Here is a 26,868-nt window from a genome sequence, read left to right on the forward strand (position 1 = left end):
TAATCCCAATGTTCTAAACACAAACAACATGAATCTTACAGAAAAAGTCGAGCTTCATGAACTCAATGATGTTCTCCAAAGTCTGAAGGGTTCAACTCCTTCTTTGGATAAACTAACATATTCAATGATACGGAATGCTCCAAACATAATAAAGAAACGGATATGTAAGTTATATTATAGGATAATACACGATGGCGTCTTCCCACATGACTGGAAGATCGCAATTCTTTGCCCTATCCCTAAACAAGGAAAAAATCCAAACTCTTTGCAGGGCCATAGACCCATCTCTTTACTTCCAGTACTTTCAAAGATTCTTGAAAAACTTTTGGCAAGACGTTTACTACAATACAGCCAACATCGTTTCTCCACAATACAACATGCCTTCCTTCCACATCACGGTGTACATACACTGTGTCACAATCTGGAGTGTACATTACGTGATAACATAAGCCGCAGAAAACACAGTGTGGTTATCTCAGCGGATTTAGAAAAGGCATTTGACCGTGTTGTATACACCAGTATACTCACTGAACTCCATAGTTGGGGAGTACAAAGTCAATTCATTGCATTAATACGATCCTTTTTATCATTTCGACGAATGCAAGTTAGAGTCGATGGCTATTTTTCTAATTCTTTGCCTTTGGATAACGGTGTACCCCAGGGTTCGCCTATCTCCGTTATTCTTTATAATATATACATAAATTCTTTATGCAGAACTCTTAAAAACTTATCAGGAATTGATTATGTAGGAGTATACGCTGATAACATATTTGCAATTTTATCAGGCTTTCCACAAGCTGTAGAAGTAAATTTAAATAGTTTTAACAGTTCAGTACAATGTTGGGCTAGGGATGTAGGAGCTGTGATCCCTTCTAATAAAATAGAGCTTCTTCACGTTTGTCGCAGGAGAAAATGTCAATTTAATTCAATGTGCCTCGATCAAAATACTATCAATATTCACCAACGAATGAGAATTCTGGGACTGTCATTCAGCAGAAATTTACTGTGGAATGACCATACAAAAATGTTACAAGCCAAACTGGGAAAGATTAACAACCTACTTCGGTTAATCTGCTCTAAAACAAAAGGACCTCACATTGACACGGCAATTAACATATGTAAATCCTTGGTGTACGGGGTAATTGCCCATTGCATTACAATTTATGGATTCACATCCAAAGCAAATATTTCTAAACTGAATGCTGCCATAAACAAATGTTTTAGAACTGCCACTGGGCTTCTTCGTTCCACACCTCAAGAAGCACTTTACATAGAGGGAAATTACAATGATTTTCAACATATTTTGGAACAGTTCTCTATTAGCCTGGCCAGCAAAGCCCTTACTATACGTGCACATGGGCTCCATAAAACATTTTGGAGATATGCTAACGCTAACAATACTTCGTGTTTAAACTCTATTGTCCAAATCTTGACTCTTTTTTCAACCTTGGAAATACCTCTGCCTTCCAAACCTATCCCAAGTCTTATAAACAGCAGTAATTTCGTCTCGATCGACACTACGTTATCTTCACACTTAAAAGAACACACCAATGACGAGTGCTATAAAGAACTCTTGCTTGAAAAAATTGCTGCCTTAAGCCCGGACATTATCCTTTACACAGACGGTTCCTTTAATGGGTTTTCTACGTCATTCGCAGTAATTAAGCAATTGGCCACGAACAGTTTCTCTACGATTTGCAAAACAAGATTGCCTAGCAATACAGGTATATTCACAGCGGAGCTCAGTGCTGTAAAAACCGCCATAGCCCATGCCAAACAATACATAAAGACGTTAATTTGTATCGACAATTTGAGTGTCGCTAAGGCCCTTCAAAAAAACAAAGGAGGAATTTACACTGATATGGTGAAGATCCCAAACCACTGTGAGATTTTTGTTTTATGGATACCATCACACTCAGGTATTAAGGGAAATGATTTTGCTGATAAGATGGCAAAAGAAGCACTGGTTATGACTCATATAGCAGAAATCCCCTGCTTTCATTTTACCTTACTGCATCTTTATAAAACAAAAAAACGTGCTAATAAATTGATTATGTGGCAATCTTCGTCCACTTTTCTAAGACGAGTTAGTCCAACAATTCCAAGAATTAGCTACAATCCTGATTTTTCTAGATCCGATTGCATTTTCCTATCCCGACTCAGGGTTGGTAAATGCTTATTTAACACTCGTCACTATTTTGATAATACAATGCCAGCTCGGTGTTCTTTCTGTGGCGAGCTTCTTACAATTGAACATATTCTATTAGAATGTCAATACTCTGCAATCAATTTAGGCATCGAAAAAATACTCGATTGTTCCACTAAACAGTTTTTACCCCGAATCCGTTCGGCACTAAATATTCATAATATTCGTGATATCTAATTCAGATCCATACTTGTATATATAGCTAGAATATACCCAATAAGAAATTCATATTATACTATATCGAGCGCATAAGGTCTTAGTTACCAGGCGCCTCCCTTCAATATTTTGTAAATTTACTTTATAAAATATTTTGTAAATAAATAAATAAATAAAGAGCCCTTGCTGAGTAGTAAAAAATGTACAATACCTCTCATTAAGAAAACAATAAAGGAGCAACTTTAAAAAGGAAACCAAGGACTGCCTACTAACATGGATATTTTTAATAATTTATGCAGATCTTGCAAAACGGAACAAGAAAACGTAATAAATATCTTTAGCGGTGGTAATAAAGATGCAACTCCAAGTTTAGTCATGATGTTGGAGTATTGCACTGGTGTGGCGCCATCAAATCATTCAAAGTATTCACCGTTTATTTGCTTTGGCTGCACTAAAGAATTAGCAATTTGTTATCGATTTCTAAAAAGGTATAAGGAATCCCAAAAAGAATTTGATAATGCACATAATATTCACTTGAGTAAAACCAAAGAAATAAAGCAACCAACCACAGACGGTGAAACATTAAAATCTCACGATGCTAGAATTTCTAAGCCAGTCTCTCGGCCATCAAAAATGCTTCATGCCAGCATTTCTCCAACAACAACCTATGGACAAGAAAACCGCTTTTACATTGGTAACATAGCCCTCAAAAATGCCGAAATACCTCCAGCATTGCCGTGTGATGAATGTAACAAGACATTTTTGACCAAGAAGGCACTCCAACTCCATGTAAAATTATATCACAAAAAGCCGAAATCGCCACAATCTTTTCAATGCAAGGGATGTGAGAAGATATTCTTAACAGGCAAAGCATTGCACTTGCACTTAAAACTGTATCACAAGCAGAAGTAATGTTTAATTAATTTATATTTAATTTCGTGGTGTTTACTTTTTCGAATAAAAAATCACAATAATTCTCCAGAGAAACAATGATTTCTTGTTTTTATTTTAATCCTTGTGCACTTTGGCAGCTCTGGGATCATCGGGACGCATAATTACATAGCCGTATTTGTATTTACGGTTATCGCCATCATGGCCATAGTAGTTCGCCAAGCCGATACCAGCAAGACCCAAACCAATAATGGCTAACACCGAACCACCAACAATATCGGGTATTTCATTCCACGCCTTTTTGATGAGCCCAACAGATTGACGAGCAGCTGGAGCAGACATTGTGATTCACTGAAACATGTTTAATTGTTCACAAAATTCTTCAATTTATTGCAAATAAAATAAATTCTACTCACAATGAATATTACACAACACGAGCAATAGGAGAAACAAAACAGCTGATGAGATGTGCAGTTGACCAATTCACTGTAATGAGAAAATGAGCTAGTTGAGTAAAAGTCATTTCGAATGGAGCACAACGAAAAAAGGACAGCAATATAAGTGAAGTACACATTACCGAACATTTATTTTACAGCGTTGCAGTTTGACAAGATGTCTTCTTATTAGAAAATAAAAAATGTAATATTGAAAAAAATTTCTATATTTGATTTTTTGACAACGCTATTTCAGACACTACAACAGTTTTTGAGTATTGATTCATTTGAATGACCGTACAAAATGCTTGATTTGGGGGAAAAGGTGGGTGTTTTTGTATGGAAAAATGAATAATTATAAACAAACGATACTAATATAATCATTGTATATTGACCATGTATTGAAAGAAATAAAAGTGTTAATTTAAAAAGTGTTAATTTAATTTAAATACCAAAATTAATAAAAAAAACAAAAGCAGTATTTTTACTATCTTCTCGTTTCTAGATTTAAGAAAACAAATAAAAGTGACAACACATATGTAAAACCCATTCCGTCTGATAATGACTTTAACCTTACCCATTTATTGAAAAATTTTTGACAATATATTTATATAGCTTTTTTTAAAAAGGATTGTTCATGGTACAATAAAAAGGTAAAGCAGAGCTTTCAGCTGATTAAATTTTATTTCTATGTGCCCGACTTCTGTCAATTTTGTGTATTATATTTGGTTGGAAAAATAAAAACAAAATAACCCAGTTTTTGTATGGAATATAAAGATTGAATAGTTTGGATCACATTTTTGAAAGTAAATCGTAGCTTATCATTCATTTTACGCGCAACAGAAAAATTATCAAATAAATGAAAAAACTTGTTGCGTATAATATTGAATATTTCTGGTAGGACGCAGCTGCTGGGACAATGAACTGTCAAACCAATTTTGGAATCGAAATTTTTAAATGAAAAATATCTGAAATTTGTAAAAATTGTTAATAAATGAATATTACAACAAACTGCGATCAGCGTCGTGTAGAAAAACATATGTAAATATACTTACTTTCATGGTAGAAGAATACAGGTATAAGAAAACATTTAAAAATATACTTATTTTTCATAAAACATTTTTAAAATTTTGACATATCAATGTTCCCAAGCGTTGATGCATCTACCTGTATTCTTCTACCATGGTAGTCATATATTTTTTAATTAATACAGTTACATTATATGCTAGGAACACAATTGGAGCGAACGACGAATTTTTTCGCGGCGTATGTTCGTCGTCAAAAATAAAAACCATATGTGTATATGGAAGTGCACACAATCACGGCGCCGGCGAAAATTTCGTCGGTCGCCGCGAACTCAATTAGCTTTATTTCTATTTCATACGCCGGCGAACGGCGACAAAACAGTACAAGGTGGCCATACATGTACGAATTTTATGTGTTTTAGTAAATAAAGTTACTTTTTACTTAAAAATTTGTTATGGTCACTCTACTATCTGTTATTCGTATAAAAAAAAACATAAATAATTTGTTTATTTATTTGTGCACTTGCGCCTGAGTGAAGATGGATATCAGTGAATTTATAATAGAAAAGATGGACATAACTGAAATTATAAAGAATTATGAGTTCTTGTATAATTTTCATTGTAGTCAACAAATGAGCAAAAAGTAAACAACTTCATCAGCTGCTTTATAATTTCGTCGGTATTGTGTTCCATACGACGAATTTTCGCGGCTCATTTTGTCGCCGCGTAGGGCGAAATTCGTCGTTCGCTCCAATTGTGTTCCTAGCAATAGGCCTGACTTCATGGCCGTGATCACGGCTAACCCCGGTAGAGATTTTGAATGTAAGCAATAGTATAAATGCGCTATGACGTAACTTGTTTTAGTTCCAGCAAATGAATTACACAATTTGGTGTAAATACGTTATTAGGAATAAAATAGAATAAAAGCGTTTATGTAAACATACTATTAAATCATCACCGGAATAATACCTAACGCATCAGCCCTGCTATGGCCACTCTATGGGATTTTGACATTTCTCTTTCCTATTTTTATGTGTGCGAATGAAAGAGAAAAACATATATGCCTTTAGAAAAGAATGGCAATAGGAATTATTTTTTTATTTCTTGTTTGTCGTCTCTTCGTGAAAGTCTCGTCATTTTCACGCGGTTACTTCGTTCGTCGTTAAAAAAGACATATTTTTCACACTTTACTATTGTCAAATTAAATCAATTTGTAATGAAAACGCGCTAAATTCAATGACATTCATGAAATTGCAATTGTTCTCAGTGTCGGTAAATCAAATGCGGGGAAAAGGAAATACGATTTTTTCAACGTTATAGAACATCAAGCAGGCAGCAGCATTGAAGTAACGAAGAAGAAGACGAAAAATTGCAAAAGGTGTGAATGATGAGAGAAGAAAAAAAAATGTGGCCCTAAATGAAATGTGGTTGTGTGTTGTATATGCGTGCGTGCGTGTGTGATGAGAAGAGTTCAAACGACAAAGAAGTAGCAGCAAAGAAAGAAATAAAATATCCAAAAAAAGTTGTGTTCGAACAGCAACCAACCAACAACCAGCGAGTTGATACTTGCCATTTTAAGCATAGAATAATACATTTTTTATTCAATGGTGATTTGTTAATTTTATGAAATAATCTTGCTAATTTTAGAAAATAAAAAAGCAAACGTTAAAAGTGACAACAACCCAGAATTAAACCAAGATTTAGATTTGTATTGAATTTTGCTGTGAAATACGATAGCTGCACACACAGCACATCGGTTCGTTCGTTCGCGCTGTTGAAGACGCCAAGCTCTAGGGGGTGCGTGGTGTATTTTGTGTTGTGTGCATGCATGCGTCAACAGTAACCTCGTTGCGGTGTATGGGAATTGTGAAAAAAGTTGCTTGTGTTTAAATATCAGCACAAGCAAGACGAGAAGGAGGATTTTGCAATAAAAAAAATATTAGCAACTATTTGTTGTTGGTGACGGACCCAACTGACCGGCCAAGTGGGCTTCACATCAAGATGTCGGAATATGGCCTGGACAATGAAAGTCCACCCCAACAGCAACAACAACAACAGTTTGGCGGTGAAGCAACACACAACCTAAGTACGGATGATCCTACAAATGCTGCCGATAATGTGAGTACTGTACAACACATCAATTTAATTTATTATGTTTTTTTTTAATTGTTATATCTTTTAAATTTCATGTTATGTGAAATTGCTTGTAAATACTAAATACCTTGTGAAAAAGAAGTTTGAGAATGTGATTGCAGAGGAGGATGGGACTCCAACTTTCTTTTGGCAAAATTAATGGCTTGGTTTTGTGTTTTTTGCGCACACAACAGAACCATAGTTGCATGGGTTTGGTGTCACTGTAGTAGTGAGTTAGGTTCGAAACGAAACGTACGTCCTTTTACATCTACAAAGAAATGCTATTTAGTCGTAAACCTCCCAAAATGTGGACCTTTGAGGGAAACATTGAAATTTTATAGTTGACGAAAAGCTTATGTCACAAAAAGATCGATTCGGTAAAAAGCTAGCTAGCTGTTCGAGCATCTTAACAGAATGCAAATATTGGCGGTTTCACTACTAATTTTCTACTAAGTTCCTAGACGTCCCCTTATGTTGGCCAAATTATGTTTTTATGTTGGCCAACTGATTGATAGACCTAAAGAATCAATTCGGTAATTTAAGACACATGCATGAAGAAGCTCTTTTCCGACGTCGTTGTGTGGTGTGAAGTTACCTTTCCAAAATATAATGTTTTGGATGTCTATGTCTGTGAGTCTTGACCAAAAGTTTGATAGACCTGTTGTTCTAGAGAATCTATTCGGTAATTTGAGACATATAGATCAAGAAGCTATTTTCTAATATTGTTTGGAGGAAGTCTATCTATCCCAAATATAATGTTTTGGATGCCTATGCCTGTGACACTTGAGCAGATATTGCATTGTGGCCTCAAGAACTGGCGACTGCCATCCATTTTCCGGAATAAATGTAATTTTTGAGACGACGTTACATTGGAAATCATCAATAGTTGCCGGTTCTGCAATCGCCAGTATTTCGATGATAGCCAACAGGTGTTATTTAACCTATTCAAGTTTTATAAATACTTGTCAAATCTGCTGGCATTATAATAACGAATATATCTTCAGGGATACGAGGGGACGTGCACATAAATGAATTTCAAAAACAAATTAATAAAAAATGCGCTTTTCTTTTTTTTAAATAAAACCCTTGGTAGTGGACCGGTCTCCGGGTAACCACTCCTTATATGGTTTTAGTAATAAAACAAGTACAGGGACAACATTTTGCAATACATCAGTGCTAAATGACTGTCCAGACACTGTTTTGAAGTATTTTTAATGCCAAAATCGAAGTATATATGAGCTGTTACTCCCTTAGATTTAGAGATATCAACATGGAAATTAAAAGAGTACGCTGGCATCTAGTGAGAATTCGCAACATATTCGATTCCAAATCTAACATTTTTCTCTGCGTTGAGTTTAAATCGGCTTGAGGTATACTTTTTGACGTAAGTAGTATATAATGGAAAAATATTAACTTTTGCCAAGACGCCGAGTTTAGAACCGCAACAGGGTGCCTACTCAAGACACCTGTCGACCATCTACATGAGGGAGCGAAGGTTTTCCCCCGACACGATAGCATTATAATGTGCTATCGATGCAATATTTGCCTGGGTGTTATGAACAGGGCAATTCCAAACACGATCGGGTTGATAGATAACCTTCGTCCAGGAATGTAAGGATAGACTTTCAAGGTCTATATAGAGAGGTAAAGAGGTATATGAGAGAAAGCTTCTAGATCAACAGGCCCATCTAGCAGGACTGGGCGGTATTCACTTTCAAGTGGTCACGGAAGTCGTCGAGAATTGGCTCGACAAAACTGAGTAGTTTTAGAATAATTGAGATTCGGATGCGCAGATCGCATGCCCAGCATGTTGTACAGGCCCACCGGACTAGCTGCACCTGTTTAGTTGCCCAGCCAGATCTACACACCTAACTCCTGTATCGATATGACCAAAACTATACAGTTTGCTTACATTTTGAATTTGAAGCAGAGCCAATAATCGGAATGAGCACAGTAGTATTATTAATACTATTCCCAGAATTCGTAATGATATTGAACTGCTAATGTTGGGAAGTTCTGTCGAAAATTGTCACAAATGCTTTTCAAACGGATCTCTGCTAAAGATAAAGTTAAGAAGGGTATTTTATGTCCATAGAATGTATTACCAACCCACTTTTCGAACATTGGGTAGAGAGTCATTGTATTTTCATATTTGGTCTTTATTCTAATGCTGCAGATTTAGATCAGATATAGGTTTCATGGATCGATAAGGTTTACCGAACAAATTACTTTGAAAACATAGTGGCCAAATCCAGCGATCAAGTTTTGGGTGTCTGAGATCTTTCTCAATCGACGTTTTTGATGAAGTTATACACAAAGTGGCACAAAGGTAATCCTCTTTTCAGAAGATGCAATACTTTACGATTCACCTCTAATGATTTAATTATAGCCAAAAACATCGGAAGTTTACTTTTACGCCACCTTGTACATGCATATGTACTTGGTAGATATTCCGATGTTTCTTGGCTGTAATAAAGAAATCAGAGGCCACTCGTAAAATTTATAGTATTTTATGATAGGATGATTACTTTTGCGCCACATTGTATTCACAGGGTGAGATAAAAAAAAACTGCAACAAAGTCAAATGCCATAGTTTTTATTTTTTTTAATTTGATGAATAAAAGCAAAAAATGTCGGAAATATCATCACATTTTAGAATAAGTTTAGATTTGTTCGAATTTGTCACCATTGACACCAATTATGGCCTTCAAACGGCCAATGAAACCGTCACACGCTGCCCAAATGTGCGCATTCCCGGCGTAGCGCTTGCTTGAGGTGATCGAAACTTTGGTATTTTCCAAAATACTCCAAACACAATAGCCAACGGATCGGTATCCGGAGATTTTGATGGCCATTGTGCGCTGGAAATGAAGCGAGAGAACCTCATTTGGTAACCATTTTTGAGTGGCGCATGCTGAGTGCGATGGTGCTTAGTCCTGTTGGAATGTCCAAGGTCTGCGGCCAAAATGTTTGCGTTCCCAAGGCTTTAATACGACCTCCAGAATATTTTCGCGATAATATTCGGCATTTATTCTGATGCCACGGTCGACCATTAGCTGTTAGGCGGCCCTCACCATCACCATGACCGGCGCTTGAGTTCTGGTGGCCAACCGATTATGCACATTTTCAGCTGACCTCTTTGGCAAGTAAACAGGATCATTTTGTTTGTTTACGAACTGCTGGACAACGAATGTTTTCTCATCGGAGAAAATCAAATTCGGCAGTTCACCACTTTCGGCCAAGCGAAGCAACTCTGTAGCTCTTTTGAGTCTATTTTCTTTCTGTTGCGGTGTAAGTTCTTGCAATTTTTAGAATTTCAATGGCTTTACCCCGAGCTCATTTTTCAATATTTGCCGAATGGAATATTGCGATATTGGATTGCTACGAGCGATGGTTAGAGACACAAAAGATTTATTCACATTTAAATGTTGGGGTGCTCTAACTATGGCCACTTGTGGTTTTCCAGCTAAATATAAAGAAATCACACTATCACGCTTGAATTCCATCACGAATAAGCTTTTTCTCGAAAATTCTCTCCAAAATGCTTTTGATGTTGATGTTGCTTTATGCTCCGTTAATTAATTTGATTACCAGATAATAAGTTATTTTGAAAAATTGGAGACTTGGGCCTATGATTCGTTCTTCCCCAAACAAATCAGCCTTCTTTTTGTTATCAAAAGACTTGAGGAAAACCCAGAACTTCTAAACATTTATATAGTTTCCACCGAAAAAAGAAAGAAAATGAAGAAGTTCTTTTTAATAATCCTTATTTTCTTTTCTTTTTTTCCTTCTTTAGTCCATAATCGGCAAAGTAAAATCTCGAGTCTCGAGCATATTGCCAAATCGTCTATCAAAATGGTTTTCACCTTCAACCAAAGGGCGAAATGATGAACTAAATGGCAGTATATCATCCTCCACAGGCGCAAAGGCCAGAAGAAGGCGACGTTTTGAATTTGATGATGATGATGAGTTTGAACAAGAGGAAGAAGAAGAGGAACATTCAGAAGCTGACGACGATGATGGAGAAGGTGAGGAGGATGATGACGACGAAAGTCAAAATAGTGAAGAAGACTACGCAAGGAGAGGAGGAGGAGCAGCAGCAGCACCTAAATCCACACATGCTAATCTCCATGGGCGACAACCACCGGCCAAAAGAAGCCGCCTCAATGTGGATGTAAGTTTTAGACATATTTTCAATAGATCTAGAAATAAAAAATATTCGTTTTTTTTTTTCCTTTAAGGTACGTGATAGTCCATTAATTGCCCCACGAAGGCCACTGATATCATCAACGCCTGCCGTTACAAGCGGCTCATATTCCCGCAATTCAATTGCTGGCAGTGGTGGTGCAACTGTTGGTAGCCAAGTATCACGTTCATCCTATCAACGTTTCACACACTTGAATTTATATGGGAATCAAAGTAAAAAAGAGCCAGCCTATGATTTTGGACAGCAGCAGCAGCAGAGAGATAGTGCAACGCCAAAAATTAGTACCGACATTATTGATTTGGTATCTAATCCACCCAATGAAGCTGATGATAAAATCATTAGCCAATCGAATGTTTATGGTCGTTCTGGCATAAGGTAAGCAGGCGAGGACATTTAATTTTTATTTTGAAAAGACTGGAAGGACAGCTGTAAGAAACCGGACAAATCCTTAAATATTCTTAAAAACAATTATGGTTTTGATATTCGCTGAAAGAAATAGTGATTTAAGTTTTAAAGTTTTCTGTAGCCCTCGAAAAATATTCTTAAAGCCCCTTAATTTGGATCCTATAGTCAATAAAAATTAGTCTTTAAAATCCACGGCTGTGTCCCTGAAAGCCAATGAAAAATAAGCCGGAAAAATCCATGCCAAAGACAAATTGGTCTTTAAAATCCACAATTGTGGCCCTGGTGACTAATAAAATAATATTCTCAAAAATCCATGAATGTATCCCTGATAGCCAACAAGAAATGATTATTTAAAATCCACTTTGGTGGTACTGAAAGCCAAAGAAATTTAATTTAATCCAAAACTACGGCTATGGCCCTGAAAGCTTGTGGAAAATGAGTATGAAAATATTCCTGATTGTGACCCTGAGAGTCAAAGAAAATTTGTCTTAAGTAATCCACAATTGTGGCTCTGGGAAACAAATGAAAAAACTTTTTAAAAAATCAACGAATGCGGACCTGGAAGTCAGTAAAAACAAGTCCTAAAAATCCACGAATGTGTCCCTGAATGCCAAGGGAAAATTAGTCTGAGAAAATCCATGATTATGGCCTTATAGCCAGAGAAAAAGCAGTCTTAAAAATCCACAAATTTCTATCAGGTCGACAATTAAAAACTAATCAAAAAAATCCACGATTGTGGCCCTGATAGCCAAGGAAGATTGGTTTTAAAAATCTTCCTTTATTGCCATGAAAACCAAAGAAATTTGTCTGAAAAAACTCACGATCAGGGCCCTGATAACCAAGGAAAAAAATTGTCCTAAAGATTCCTCTGCTGCGTCTCTGATGAAAAAAGTTTACAATGAAAAATTGATCTGAGAAAATCCATAATTACGTCGTTTATTGCCAGGGAAAAATTCATAACTTTGGCCCTGATTGGCAAAAAAAAAAAAATAGTAGAAAAAGCCCTCGAATGTGGATTTCATAGTCAACACAGATTAAGTCTTAAAAATCCACAGGTTTCAGGCCCATAAACGTAAAATTTTAAGACTAATTTTTTGACTATTAAGTCCACCCTATAGATTTTTCAGGTTTTTAATAGCCCATCCAACCTAAAAACATTCTAACTTCGAAATTATAGTTATGGATTCTTATAATATCTAACTTATTTTATCTTTCTTTCAGCTCACGCAGGAGTTTAAATATACCCTCATCGGCAGTAGGCTCATCATCTTCATCACGAATGGGCGCGGAACGTATTATGGCCACCGTAGGTCATTTACAACGAAAATCCCTGGCCATTGAGAAAACTGGCGATATTCAAACATCCATGAGTGTTCCTCCAAGGCGTACATCAACAACCATACACGAAGTCAGAGATTCCGAAGAACAGCATAGCAAGCAGCGAAATGATGAAGAAGATGAAGACAATGATGTATGCGAAAATAATTTACTCAAACATAATGGCCAATTCAATGAGGATCAATGCAGTGAATTGCCACACAAAAAATTGAGAATGCAACGACGTCACATCAATGGCGGCTCTTCGGGTCCAGCTGAAATACCCGAAGAAAGTGAAGCCATTCTCTTGGACACCGCCTCGGAAAGCGGTGAAAGTGGTGTGGGTGAAATGTCTAAAATGAAAACAAAGGAACGCAGCAATACCACGGGTCTCTTTAATATGTTGGGATCTGGTGGTGGTGGTGGTACAACACGCAACAGCAGCCGCACCTCATCGTTTGGCAATGGTTTGAATTTCTATTCCCACTTGGAGGGTAGAAAATCCCTATTCAATGCAGCTGGTGGCAGTCAAGGTGGCGGTCATACTAGCAGCATTTCAAATCAATTAAATACCTCGACATTGTCTCTAACCTCACTGAATCGTAGACAATTTAATGCCTCCATTTATGGCAGTACCTCAGCGCTGAGTGACAGTCGTTTGCTCAACACCTTTTCGCCGTTCTACAAGGGCAAGACCACATATGGTGGAGCAGCAGCATATAACAAATATACGGCCGGTGCAGGCGCCAGTGCTGTACGTATAACACCCACACTGATTAGGCCCACATCGAGCCTGTCATCGACGCTGTCCTCGTCGAGCACTTCACTGGCCACAAATACCAATTCTCTGCAAATGGGTGAAATGTCTAGCACAGCCAAAAGGATATTGGATTTGATTAGTGATTTTGCCACGCCCCTAAGTGAGGCTAAGAAAATGGCTGGCAATATGAAGGCGAATGCTAGTGGCAGTCAATTGCCACCCCAGGCCAAGGGACGTTTAAACGAAAGCGATTTAAATCTTTCGAGGGCAATGCGTTTATCCCAAGTGAAAACACCCTATTCAAGGCCGGCAGTTATTTTGCAACCTTCGGGTAATGCAAATAGTTTAAAGGCGGCGGGTCCATTGCCTCCGGTCAAGGAGTTACAGGTGCCAACAATGTCCCAGCTGCTACAAATGAAAAAGTTGCAGAATACAACCGAACGGGCCCGTAATATTGCCAGAAATTCTCAAGCATCAAATAATGTGGATAACACGGAATATACGCTACCCGTGGCGACCACGATTGGCGATGGTTTTGCCAAGGCCTCGGCAGCGGGTGAAGGTGAACAGCCTCCGCCTCAGCAGCAACAACAGCAGCAACAAAAACACACAAACAAAATGAAAAACAAGGTAACAGCAACGGTCCGGACCACAGCTGCCTCAAAGGATTTACTAGACGAGGCACCACCACCCTCAGTCAATTTGCCCAACATTGCGTTTCCACTTATGCAGTCTGTGCCCAAATTCGATATAACATTTTCAAAGGCCACGACAACAACAACAACACCAGCCACCACAGCAACTTCGTTGGCCAGCAGCAGCAGTGGAAAGGAAAAACAAACATCAAATCAAAATGCATTTATTACACAAAACAAAACACAATCAAATTCTATCGCTCTGGCCAGCACATCGGGTCCCTTGGACTCCGGAGCTGCTGCCAAGAAGGAGAACATCAAACCCAATATCTTTGCCAGCAGTAGTTCTGGTCTAAGTTCCACAGCAAAAACAAATTTCAAATTTTCTGAACCCCTTGTTGTCAAGGATGTGAATACACCAACCCATAATATAACTCCAACAAATCTTAACAGCTACAAATTCAGTCCTCCCCTAGATGTCACCATGTCGATGACACCTAGATCTACAACAACCCCAACAATAAATACAGTGCAACAGCAGCCAATAAAACCACAACAACCTCAACTTAAAAGTGGATCCTGTTTAGATGTCTTAAGTAAACCATTTACAGTGCCAGCGAGCAGCTCGGGTTCCGAATCGAAACCAACGGAGGTTAGCAGTTCATTTGGCAGTCAATTTAAGAAATCTTCAAATGAATGGGAATGCGATACGTGCATGATCCGCAACAAGGCATCGTCCACGAAATGTGTGGCGTGTGAGACGCCCCGAAAAGGAAGCTCAACGAGCACCGCTAGTACCACTTCCACATTTAGTTTTGGTTCAAATGCTGCAGCATCATCAGCCAACTCCTTTGGCCAACAGTTTAAAAAATCCTCCAGTGAATGGGAATGCGATATGTGTATGATACGCAACAAGGACACTAACAGTAAATGTGTGGCATGTGAAACGCCACGAAAAGGTGGAACCTCGACCGCCATGCCACCACCTCCACCCTCAATAAAGAATACATTTGGTGATGCTTTCAAACCCAAATCTGGCAACTGGGAATGTTCCACCTGCATGATTAGCAATAAAAGTGAGGCGAATGAGTGTGTGGCCTGTCAAACCAAGAAACCTGGCAGCTCCAGCAGTAGCAGCAGCAGCAGTACTAGCCTGTCAGCCACAAATACTTCATTTAAATTTGGCTTTTCAACGGCCCAAACCAACACCACACTGGCCGCACCCTTGGCCTCGGCAGATGCTGGTTTCAAAAGCCTTGCAGCCCAACAAAAGGCCTCGAAATGGGAATGTGATGCCTGCATGACACGCAACGATGCAGAGCGTACCAAGTGTGCTTGCTGTGATCAACCTAAGCCAGGTACGACAGATAACGAAAGTTCCACGTCCACTTCGTCGTCAACATCCTCGTCAACAAACAAATTTACATTTGGCGCTACAGCAGCGGCCAAATTCAGCTTTGGTTTTGGACCAAATGCAAATGCCCCCAAGGAGGAGGAGTTACGAAAGGATACCTCGAAAACGGATGAGAAAACGACTGGTACAACAACAGCAAGTAAAACAAACACGCCAACTCCAAGTGGTTTTCAATTTGGAATTAAACCGACCACCACCTCCATCACCCCCATTGGTTTTGGTGGCCAAGCAAGTAAAAAGGATGAAGTGGATTTGGCAAAGACCTCATCCACTCAGACTTCAGTGTCTTCAAGTTCCAATGTAACGGCGGTGGCCGGCTTTAAATTCGGAGCAGCTCCCAGTACCACCACACCCAGCGATGCTGCTAAAAAGTCAGAAGTATCAACCTCAACGAGTACCACATTTGCCACATCCGGTTTTTCGTTTGGCCTCAAGCCTACCCATAATGCAACAACAACCACTACAACAAGTTCTACTACAACAAACACAGCTACCCCTGCAGTGAATTCACCAAGTGTCAAATTTAATTTGCAACCCGCAGTTGCAACTTCAAGCGCCGCCACCAGCACCACCTTACCAACATCCTCCTCGTCGTCATTAACGTCCACAACTGCAACTGGTGCAGCAGGGCCAACGCCCACATTTAGCTTTGGCTCTTCGTCCGCCGCTTCATCTACCACCCAAGGCTTTAGTTTTGGAAGTTTAACTAAGAAAGCGGCGGCAGGTGATGGAAAGGAAAGTAAAGTCTCCGAGGGATTTGCCTTTAAAGCCCCGGCAACATCGGCTGTATCCTCCACTACAACCACACCAACAACTGGTTTTGTATTTGGCTCAGCGACATCAGCTAAACCACCTGCAACGACATCTATTCTAACATCTACATCATCAACAGCAACAGCGGCATCAGCTGCGGCGCCCGTAAAACCAATGTTTAGTTTTGGCTCAACACCTGCGGCTGGAGATACAAGTGCCACACAAAAACCAACGACTGCAACCAGTGGCTTTGGAGGTTTCAGTTTCGGCAGTAACAATACAAATGCCACCACACCTGCTCTGGGTGGGAAAACACTTTTTGGTTCAGCCACAGGGGGAACATCGGCTCCAGCCGCAGCATCATCGTCGTCGTCCTCGTTGACATCCCTAAATTCAAGTACAAAACCTGCTGTTGCCACCACCAACCCCACCACGAATGTGTTTGGTTCATTTGGAGGCAGTGGTGCAAATTTGGGAGGTTCCACTGCTAGCACGACACCAACATTTGGTTCCTTGCCAGTAACAGCGAATCCTGCCAACAACAACTCAACAACGGTTAGTTCCTCCGCCAGCAGCACCACAAATACCAATACACCAACATTTGGTTCTTTTGGCAGCGGCAACGCTGCCTCAGCCAACAGCTCTACAACAACGGCCAATGTCTTTGGTTCATTTGGTGGTGGAAGTAAACCGGCTGCACCAGTGTTTGGTAGTGGCAGCAGTGGGCAAGCCTCCACAACTGCAGCAAAACCTTTTGTATTTGGATCCAATCCAGGCGCCTCTGCAGAAACTGCTAATTCTTCTTCCTCTTCAACAAATACCGGCATTACTCCAGCTGCTGCAACCGGGGCATCTTCCTGGCCCAAAACAAGTTTTGTATTCGGTTCATCAGCGACATCAACTCCTGCCGCTGCTGATGCCGGCAAGCCAAGCACCACCACCTCTGTGTTTGGAACATTTGGTGGCAGTGCAGCAGCATCCAGTTCAAGTTCTTCAAGCCAGCAACAAACCACATCGATATTTGGTAATCCCACTGGAACAACCAATACTTCGCCGCCAAATAATCCGCCAGTTTTTGGGGCAGTTGCCGCCGGTACTACACAGTCAGCAAATAACTCGAGTACGAATCTTTTTGCAGTCAATTCTGCTCCCGCACCGGCTACAACAAATTTATTCGGTGCGGCGAATCCAAGTGGTAGTGCAGCAACACCAGCACCGGCCTTTGGTTCATCACCATTTGGCGGTTCAGCATCGGCCACCAGTGGCACACCAACATTTGGCAGTACCGCCGTTACGGGGTCAGCAACATTTGGTGGTTTTGGAGCAGCAGCAGCAGTGAATACAACCGATATAAAGAAACCCGAACCGGCATTCAATTTTTCGGCCCAGCCTGGACAACAACAGCAGCAGCAACAACAACAGCAACAGAGTTCAAGTGTAAGTACAGTGGGATAGACTTTGAAGTAATTAAAGAATAGAGCACACGTTCGCCTTTGGCGGACTGGAATATAAAATCGGCAACAACTTATAAATGGGAGCTTAATAGAGTACTTTCAGGGCCTAACAAATGAACTGTGCAAAGTTTTGCCTCAGTCGAATAATGATTTCGATCTGCAATTTACTGATAAAAATTATGGACAGACAGGCATAAATAAAATCGACAGATCATGATTCTAGGGCAGTCGTGTAAACGAGCATCCACTGGTGTCGCTTTCCAAAAAAGCGATAATTTAAGCGGAAACAAAAATTATATTTTTTATACCTTCAGCCATATGGCTAGAGAGGGAGGAGGGAGGGTACATTTCATTTGATACAGCCAAAAAGAAAGCGAAATAAAGGTTTTAGACCCTAGGTCTCTTTGGACCAAATCCGTTTCAAAACTTTAGAATCGATGTCCGTCCGTCTGCCTGTCTGGCTGGTACATAATAATATTATTATCACACTTAGAACGAGTCGGAGATGGGCAATATCGGCCCACTCCTTCTGTTACCTCCGCCACAAAAAAAAATGTTTCAATGCACAGAAAGAGAAAGGATAATCCGATTTTTTTATTAACCCATGGTCTGGTGTGAAGATGGATTATATCGATCCACTCCTACTGGTACCTCCCCTACAAAGGGTCAAAATTTTGAATGTCCATGAAGCGCATATAACATGAATTCAACATCCGATTCCATTCAGACTTGGCACATCTCAATATTTCCATAAACACAAGTTCTTTTAAAAAGATGGTAGATATCGGACCATTCCTTCTGATTCCTCTCGCACAAATGGTCAACGTTTTAAATAGTAAAAATCCGAAATAAGCAGCCGGTTTTCTTCAAATTATTCATATCGCAATATTTTTAATGATACAAGCTCTGGTGTGAAGATGGAATATATCGGTTCACCCATTTTGGTACCTCCCCCACAAACGCGAAATTAGCATCCAATTCCATTCAGACTTGGCACATCTCAATATTTCTATCAACACAAAATCTGTTAGAAAGATGGAAGAGGGGTTCAGGATTTTGAAAAACAAAACGCTCAAAGAAGAGAAATTTCACACACACAAACATTATGGCTAACACAAGATACGTTGTGAAGATGATCAGTTCTACGCTCCCCCTTCTGGTACCTCACCCACAAGGGCTTGCAAATTTTAATACTTTTATCTGTCATAACTTGCGAAAGAAAATCAGCGGTTCTTTTTCTCCCAAACAGGAACCTGAGATCAATATGGAATTATTGATTTCTCATAAAATTAGTTATAAATGTTCCATTTTTTTTTGTAAATTCGTCCATACCAATATTTTTATCTGAAGTATGAAAATGGAATATTTCGGTCGACTATATCTGTGGTACCTCACTCACATTTTAACATTTTCTTAAAATTATCACATATCCCATATAAAGTGAAGGAAGTAACCAATATAGTCTGGCACGTCGCTATATGTAGGTCATATTTTTTAGGTCCGATACGAAATGGACAATAGTGGCCCATTCCTTCGGAATCTACTCCGTAGAGGGTCAAAAATTTCAATAATAATGATAGAAGTCAAGGTATATTTTAATAATCGAATATTGGCTGAGTTTATACAACTGTCGGCAAACCCGACTGATACGTTTTAACTTGTTATATTTAACAATAAATTTCAATTGTTTTTTAACATGAATGTTGTACAAATGCATAAATTATGTTTTTACACTCATTTGTTAATGATTTCGAAGAACTAAGACTTCTTAAACTGGCGAGAGAGCTCTTGTTCTTGAACATCTCTGTTCTAGGCAAATCACTAAAGGTACTATGGGTCTATCTCGTTTCCTTTTTTGTTGTGGGGTATGATATGTCGAATTATTGTGCGGGGAACGTGTGCGCTTGGTTAACCTTCCCACAAATGTGATAACCTTGCTTGAATCTGTATTCTTAACAAACAACAACTAAATAAATTTGTTTTATTTTTGCATTTACAGGGAGGATTCAATTTCGGATCAAATACTACGAAACCAGCTTTTAATTTTGGTGGCACCACTGCCACACCCACATTCAACTTTACCGGATCATCAGAGGTATGTGACGGCTTTGGCCATATTAATTTATATTGTTTATAATAATTTCTATTTAAATCGTACGATTGCAAGTAGCAGTAGAGTATAAAACTAAAATTCTATTTTACTTTTTTTCTCTTCTCTTTTCCCCTCCTTTGCGTAACTCTCTTGATCAAAATTGTACTACTACTCCTACTGTATTTTTTGGGGGACAATTGTTAAATGTATTTACCAAAAAAATGATGATTAATGGCATTGCATCATCGAAATGTTATAAAAATGATGCGTATAATGATTAACTCTACCTGTGTTGTGGAATCTTATACGTCCCGTCCGTCTGGTCCATCGTTCAAAAACAAAAAAAAACTTGTTCGTTCGTTCGTTATTGAAATTAAATCCTAAAAAATTTGACAACAATGGGCTATCAATTGATTGTTGTTACTACATTTATGTTTCTGTGTGTGCGTGTGTATGTATATGTGTACCGTGATGGTTTTTGGTTGTTGGCATTAAAAATTTGAAAACTAAACCAAAACTGCAGTCACAGAATTCAACGAAACCTTTTCAATTTGGCGCAACACCATCAGCACCAGTTTTTAGTTTTGGCAGCAGCGGTACTGGTGCAATAGAGGTAATGTAGTTAGATGTAAAATTAATATTTAATATGTATATTAATGTATAAATAGTTACTTCTTTGGTATATATGAATGTATGTGCATGTACTATTTTTTTGATTCATTAATGCATTAAAATTTCTATTTACATTTGATAATAACTGTAAAAGTTATTATTTTTTTTTTAAATTTAGTCTAAGTTAATTGGTTAGGCTTATTTGTGTTAATGCAAAGGCAGTCCAAAATGGCCAAAATCCTAACAAAACCTAAAATCCAACTATTCTCGCTTGTCAAATTAGGAATAAAAAATCATGCCGGACATAAGACGATCGGTGCCGACTTTATGACATTACCTTTAACAAATTAATGTTAATTGCGTATTACGACATTAGAGCGGTTTGAATTTGATATCGGTTGGAACTAACATAACAAAGCTACATCGATTTCCACTAAACTTGACTGGGGTTAATTGATGTTATACCAAATATCATTGTTAAAGAGTTCACGGTTTTTACTTTCGGAGGTCTTAAATATAAAATCGGATGGACCAACTTAATTGAACAACACATAGCATCATTGGTGTATTTCTACATCAAATTGCGGAGAAATATATATGGGAGATATAACCGAATCTACATCTATCTCGACAAAACATGACAAAGGTATTTCTAGGATTTCCCTGATTTCCTCTATAATCATTGATATCGGGTGTATATTACGATTTTGAATGGGACTTTGATATAAAATCGAATAAAATATATACATGAGAGCTATAGCTACAGCTTAACCGATTTTCACCAAATTTTACAAACTTTCTTTCAAATTTACTTGAAATCGGATGAAGATATAGAGAGAGATAGAGATAAAAAACTGCAACAAATTCAAACGCCATAATTTTTACATTTTCTTTTTAAATTTTATTGAGTGAAAGCAAAAAATGTCGGAAATAGCATAAAATTTTAGAATAAGTTTAGATTTGTTCGAATTGGTCGCTTTTGGCACGAATTATGGCCTTAAAACTGCCAATGAAACCACGTCACACGCTGCCCCAAATGTTGCTCTGCGGTATTTTGGCCCATTTCCGGCGAAGCGCTTGCTTGAGGTGATCGACACTTTGGTATTTTTAGTGCCACCCTTGCTTTCCAAAATACTCCAGACACAATAGCCTAACGGATTAGTATTCGGAGATTTTGGTGGACATTGTACGCTGAAAATGAAGCGAGGAACCTCATTTTGTAACCATTCTTGGGTGGCGCGTGCTGAGTGGGATGGTGCCTGGAGTCCTGTTGGAATGTCCAAGGTCTGCGGCTAAAATGTTTGCGTGCCCAATACATCTTCCAGAATATTTTCGCCATAATATTCGGCATTTATTCTGATGCCACGATCCATTATACGAGCGGAGTGCGACCATCGGCTGTCATTACCATGGCCGGCGCTTGAGTTCTGGTGGCCAACCGAAGGTGCACATTTTCAGCTGACCTCTTTGGCAAGTAAACTCGATCATTTTGTTTGTTTACAAACTGCTGGACAACGAATGTTTTCTCATCGGAGAACAAAACCAAACCAAATTCGGCAGTTCGCCATTTTGGCCAAGCGAAACAACTCTTTAGCTCTTTTTAGTCTATTTTCTTTCTGTTGTGGTGTAAGTTCTTGCACTTTTTGGAATTTCAATGGCTTTACTCCGAGCTAATTTTTCAATATTTGCCGAATGGAATATTGCGATATGTTCAGCTCACGAGCCATTTTTCTTTACTTTTCGAACTATTTCTACTGATGTTGCTGTTTTCTTTCGTCCACTATCTTGACGTCGGGCTACGCTACCAGCATCACGGTAATGATCGATGGTACAAGACACAAAAGAATTATTCACATTTAAATGCTAGAATGCTCTAACGATAGCCACTGGAAATTTCTCACCAAAATGCTTTTGTACGCTTGTAAACAATATAATGAGCTGTCCCTGGAATAATTTTAAAATCTGTCGGACGAGTAGCTTGGAAATGACAGCAGTCTGAAGTTGGTCTCACCCTGTACATCATCCATCTGTCCCAAAAAAGCAGCTAATTCGTCTTAAGGCCTTTTATTACTGTTTAGACATATTTTTTATTTATTATTTTATTTTATTTTTTTGTTGATTATAAACAGATATTTTGGTTGCTTCATTCTTATTATGACCTTATATAACAACATATTGCTAACCAAGTTTGTTGGAAACCCATTACATTTATTTTTTTTTCGACATTAACTAACATACAAATCAAAATTTGTTTTTACATTCTTTGCAGACAACGCCGAGTGCTCCTTTCCAATTTAATGCAGGCACCGCGCCTGTTTCTAGTAATATTTTCGCGTAAGTAAAACACAAGCCCCTTTTTTTAAATGCTCAAAATTGTTCACACAACTCTGTTCAGACATAATTGCCTCATTCGTAACGAATCGAATCTATTCTCTATGCGGGATTTATGATGTTAAGAAAGGCATTCTTTTATTTATAAGTCCAAATCTAAATTCGTTCATGTCGAAATTTCATCCATTGAGAAATAACCAAAATTGAAGGAAAGGAAGCGCATCAAAATTCCCTTAAAATTAAATCGATATCATCTTTATGTATGTGACGTCAAATAAATTATAATATTGCATTTAATTGATATAAAGAGCATTAATATAATGTAATAAAAAGACTCGTTAAAGATGTCAATAACATATAAAATATGGAAATAAAAATAGAAAATATCAGCCCAATCATGAATAACAATTTTGTGCGGAATTTCCCTCTTTTCCCCTTCTTTTTGCTATCATAAACAAAAATTTATGTCAGACAAGAAAAAAATCGAGGTAGAAAAAATAGGTAAAGTATATGCTCTCAAAAATGTATTTTCCTTAAAAAAAAATACTTGGAATAGCGAAGGCCAATAATTTATTCAAAAAGTCTGCCAAGAAAAATTTGTGTAATAATTAGCTATAATTAGGTGTAATAATAGCTAATTAGCTATTCAGGATTTTAATTCAAACTTCAATGTTGCTCCATAGACTTTTCAACATTCGACACATATACTCAAATCCCAATATAAAAAATTTGTTATTTTAAATTGCTTACTTTTATAAAGAAAAAAACAAAAAACGAAAGCATTTCATATTTGCGCCAATTTGTAAAACAAATAGGGTAGACTAGGTACGAAAAAGACCCACTCGTGTTGTCATCTTTACAAATTATTTTCTCCTCAATTGTTCATGAATGGAGAAATTATCTCTCGAAAAAAATGCTCTCCTCGCGAATATTCATGATTGTGCTGATTTATACCTTTTTTAACGGTCAGTTTTGTTTTACTAACTGCAAGAATTATTTATTAACCCTAAAAGTGTTTGTCTTGTCTCGTGTTATATGAAATTGTACTGAAAACAAGAGTTTCCTTTCCTTCAATGAAAATCAGAAAACTCTCTTCCCATTCCCCGATTGACAGTCCTGGCCCATGTAATCCATTTCCTACTTCTCTTCTGTGAATCTAATATCTAATTGTTTTCTTACATAGGCCAACACCAACGCCAGGAGCCCAATCAGCACAACAAGCCAAACGAAAGATACGGGCACCCATACGTCGTGTAACACAACGGTAGAAATTTCAATAAAATCGGACGCTCCTGGTAGTAGCGTGGACCAAACACATCAACAACAACAACAAAAGCAGCAACATAAACACAGTGGTGGACTGTGCTCAAGAACGGAACTTAATATTAGAAATAACAGAAAACAACAAGACCTTAAACTACAGCAACAGCAACAACAACCGGAACAAAAACAGATAATAGACATAGACAACAAAAACAACAACGATGACGGCTACGACGACAAACAGGACAATAACATTAAAGACGGAACATTTGAGCAACAACATGGAAAGAAGAGATACATTACAAATGTTGCCAGCAACAAAATTCAATTGGAACCATTACCATCAACATCATCATTCGCTACCAATGTAAATAGATACCAGCAACCACAACAACAACAACACAATGAGGAACAACAAAAATCAACAGTTTTATTAAATAAATATAAATTAATACGCAATGCCAGAAAAATATATCCAGTTAGAAGACCGCCAACAGCAGTACAAAAACAACATCAACCACAAGAAATACAACATCAACAACAACCACAACAATATATAACCATGACAGGATCTCATTTAAGGAGAAATGTACAGTTAATAAATAAACCCTTTAATGCTGCTCAATCCTATACAAATGCAAGTTACACTTTCCCACAACAAAAACCAAACGTTTATCGTAAAATTAATACAGTTTCAAGGCGCATCGGAAGTGTTGATGGGAAAGCCCAATATATAGAGAAAACAGTAAATAACAACAATAATAATAGTAATAGTATTAACACAGCCAAACAATTGCCATTGTTCAGCGGCAGCAGCAGCAGTCCTCAATTTTTGCCACATAATCCTGCTCCAGCTCCTCCCCATGGTTCCTTCTCCATACGTAAAGTCCGTATGGTTACAACAGATAATGAAATAAATTGAATGTTGTTTCGTTCAAGCTTGCTGGTGACAATGCTTTTCTTAACGTTGTCAAACCTCAAATAAACTCCTACAACACAGACTCATTTTGACCACAAACAAACACACACTCACTCAACAGACTTGAAACTATTAACGATTTATTTTAAGCGTATATTATTACATATAGCATAATTACTATAACAAAATTACAAGAACCATAACAACAACCAGGAAAGGAGTTATTTTTAATTCCTCTTGGATTTCACACAACAAAAGATCTAGTACAGAAAATTTCATAAATCCACCACAATATTTTTTGAACATGAATAGAAAAAAAACATGGTGAAAATACTTCATATCCATAACCGTCTCCAAACCCCCAATCATACCACAACCCGCTCCAAACGGACGGACGGGCGGGCAGTTGTCAATGTAAAATTCTCTCGTATATTTTACACCGAATTTCTTATGTGCCTCCTATTTGTAAAAACAACAACAAGAAGAAGAAAAAACTGCAAAAGTTGTATTACGAGATTTTGTGCGAAATGTGCTGTTTTTTCAATTTTTTTTCAATTACTCCCCACCAACTCCAAAAACGCTCGCTTTTACAAGCGTGCCACTCAATTCATTGAATAACTACGGGAGAAAAGCATACGGAAAAATTATATCTTTTTATATACATATATATTTATAAAATTCAATTGTTTCTTCTATTCATTTCTATACAAGTTTCCTAGAAATTGTTAATTTTTGTAAAAAAAATTATAATTGTTTATATTTGTTTTTCGCTTTCAAATTTGCATTTCGTACAGAACAACCGACCACAAACAGCATTCACATAATTTCTCTATATAATTCTTGTTTTTTTTTGTGTTTATATAATAAGCAATAATTTCATTCATGGAGAAGAAAATGCTGGGGTAACGAAAACAAACACAATTTGAATTAAATAAAAACCTAACCTAAAATGCAAAACAAACATTTAAAAAAGAAATTAATTATAGTTTTTATTTCAATTTAAGTCTACATATTTTCATATTTTGTTATACAAATTCTTATTAAAAAAAATTAAACCTTTATAAAAAGTAAAGAAAAAGGAAACAATTTGTTTTTTTTAATAACTTCTTCAATTGTTTCAAGTTTAACAGCTGATTTGCTTTATTGAAATTTATAATTATAATAAGTAACTGAAATTTATGAAATTTGTTCACGCGCCCTTGTTTTTGAATTAAGTCTGGAATTTTTTTAATATTATTTAATTAGCTATAAAAATACAATTCAAATAATTACACTTTTCTTCTTCTCCTCTTCCACCACCACCTCTTTTTGTGTTGTGTGTATAACTTTTTTTTTTTTTTGAAATAAGAGATTTTTTTATTACGATCATGGATAAAATATTTTATAAACAGAAAGTAAATATGCATATACAAAGAGATATTTTATGTGGCACCATATACACCAACCAACCAACCAACAAGATAGAAACCTATAAAGTAATGGAACATGGAAAGAAGTTGGCGAAAATACACTGAAGAAGAAAACAAATTTAATTGAAGAGTTACATATATGTAAATAAGTAAATATATTGCAAAAATGATTAAAAAGTCTAATACTGAAATATAATAAATGTAATAGTGGTTTTATTTTGGATGGGTACAAAAGAGAAAATAGGCAAAGGATATTTTAAATTATAACATAAATCCTACCCCCAGTTATGAACATGCTATAATTAGGTGTGTCTGGTTACCCTAAAGTTTGTAACAATTGTTACAAATTGTTACTGGAAGTCGTCCGTTTACTCGAAAGTTCTGCAAAAGAGAGCGGTTAAAGAGAGAAATTTTGACAGTTCTTTCAGCGAGAGTTTGCAAATTCTTGCTGG

At 37.5% G+C, this 26,868-nt stretch overlaps 2 protein-coding genes across 5 annotated transcripts; one reads left to right on the top strand and one right to left on the bottom strand.

Annotated features, from left to right (window-relative positions):
* Nucleotides 1–3,271: 3,271 nt before the first annotated feature.
* LOC101887447 (uncharacterized) lies at nt 3,272–3,745 on the bottom strand. Its single transcript, XM_005181212.4, has 2 exons — nt 3,670–3,745; nt 3,272–3,604 (listed from the first exon to the last, which is right to left on the bottom strand). The coding sequence occupies exon 2, from the start codon at nt 3,593–3,595 to the stop codon at nt 3,371–3,373; it is 225 nt and encodes a 74-aa protein (XP_005181269.1). The 5' UTR covers nt 3,596–3,604; nt 3,670–3,745; the 3' UTR covers nt 3,272–3,370.
* A 2,060-nt stretch (nt 3,746–5,805) lies between these two features.
* Nucleotides 5,806–26,616, top strand: LOC101887623 (nuclear pore complex protein Nup153). 4 transcript variants are annotated; one of them, XM_059122039.1, is made up of 8 exons: nt 5,806–6,830; nt 10,642–11,019; nt 11,087–11,427; nt 12,679–17,773; nt 19,790–19,885; nt 20,406–20,495; nt 22,764–22,828; nt 24,009–24,329. In XM_059122039.1, the coding sequence occupies exons 1-8, from the start codon at nt 6,714–6,716 to the stop codon at nt 24,091–24,093; spliced, it is 6,267 nt and encodes a 2,088-aa protein (XP_058978022.1). In that variant the 5' UTR covers nt 5,806–6,713; the 3' UTR covers nt 24,094–24,329. The 4 variants fall into 4 exon arrangements, with proteins under 4 accessions (XP_058978022.1, XP_019891485.1, XP_019891486.1 ...); XM_020035926.2 differs by lacking the exons at nt 20,406–20,495; nt 22,764–22,828 and having other exon boundaries at nt 5,806–6,090; nt 6,360–6,830; nt 24,009–26,616; XM_020035927.2 differs by lacking the exons at nt 20,406–20,495; nt 22,764–22,828 and having other exon boundaries at nt 5,806–6,090; nt 6,610–6,830; nt 24,009–26,616.
* The last annotated feature ends 252 nt before the right edge of the window (nt 26,617–26,868 follow it).

Source organism: Musca domestica, unplaced genomic scaffold (assembly GCF_030504385.1).
Source record: "Musca domestica strain aabys unplaced genomic scaffold, Musca_domestica.polishedcontigs.V.1.1 2, whole genome shotgun sequence".
Taxonomy (NCBI): Eukaryota; Metazoa; Arthropoda; class Insecta; order Diptera; family Muscidae; genus Musca; species Musca domestica.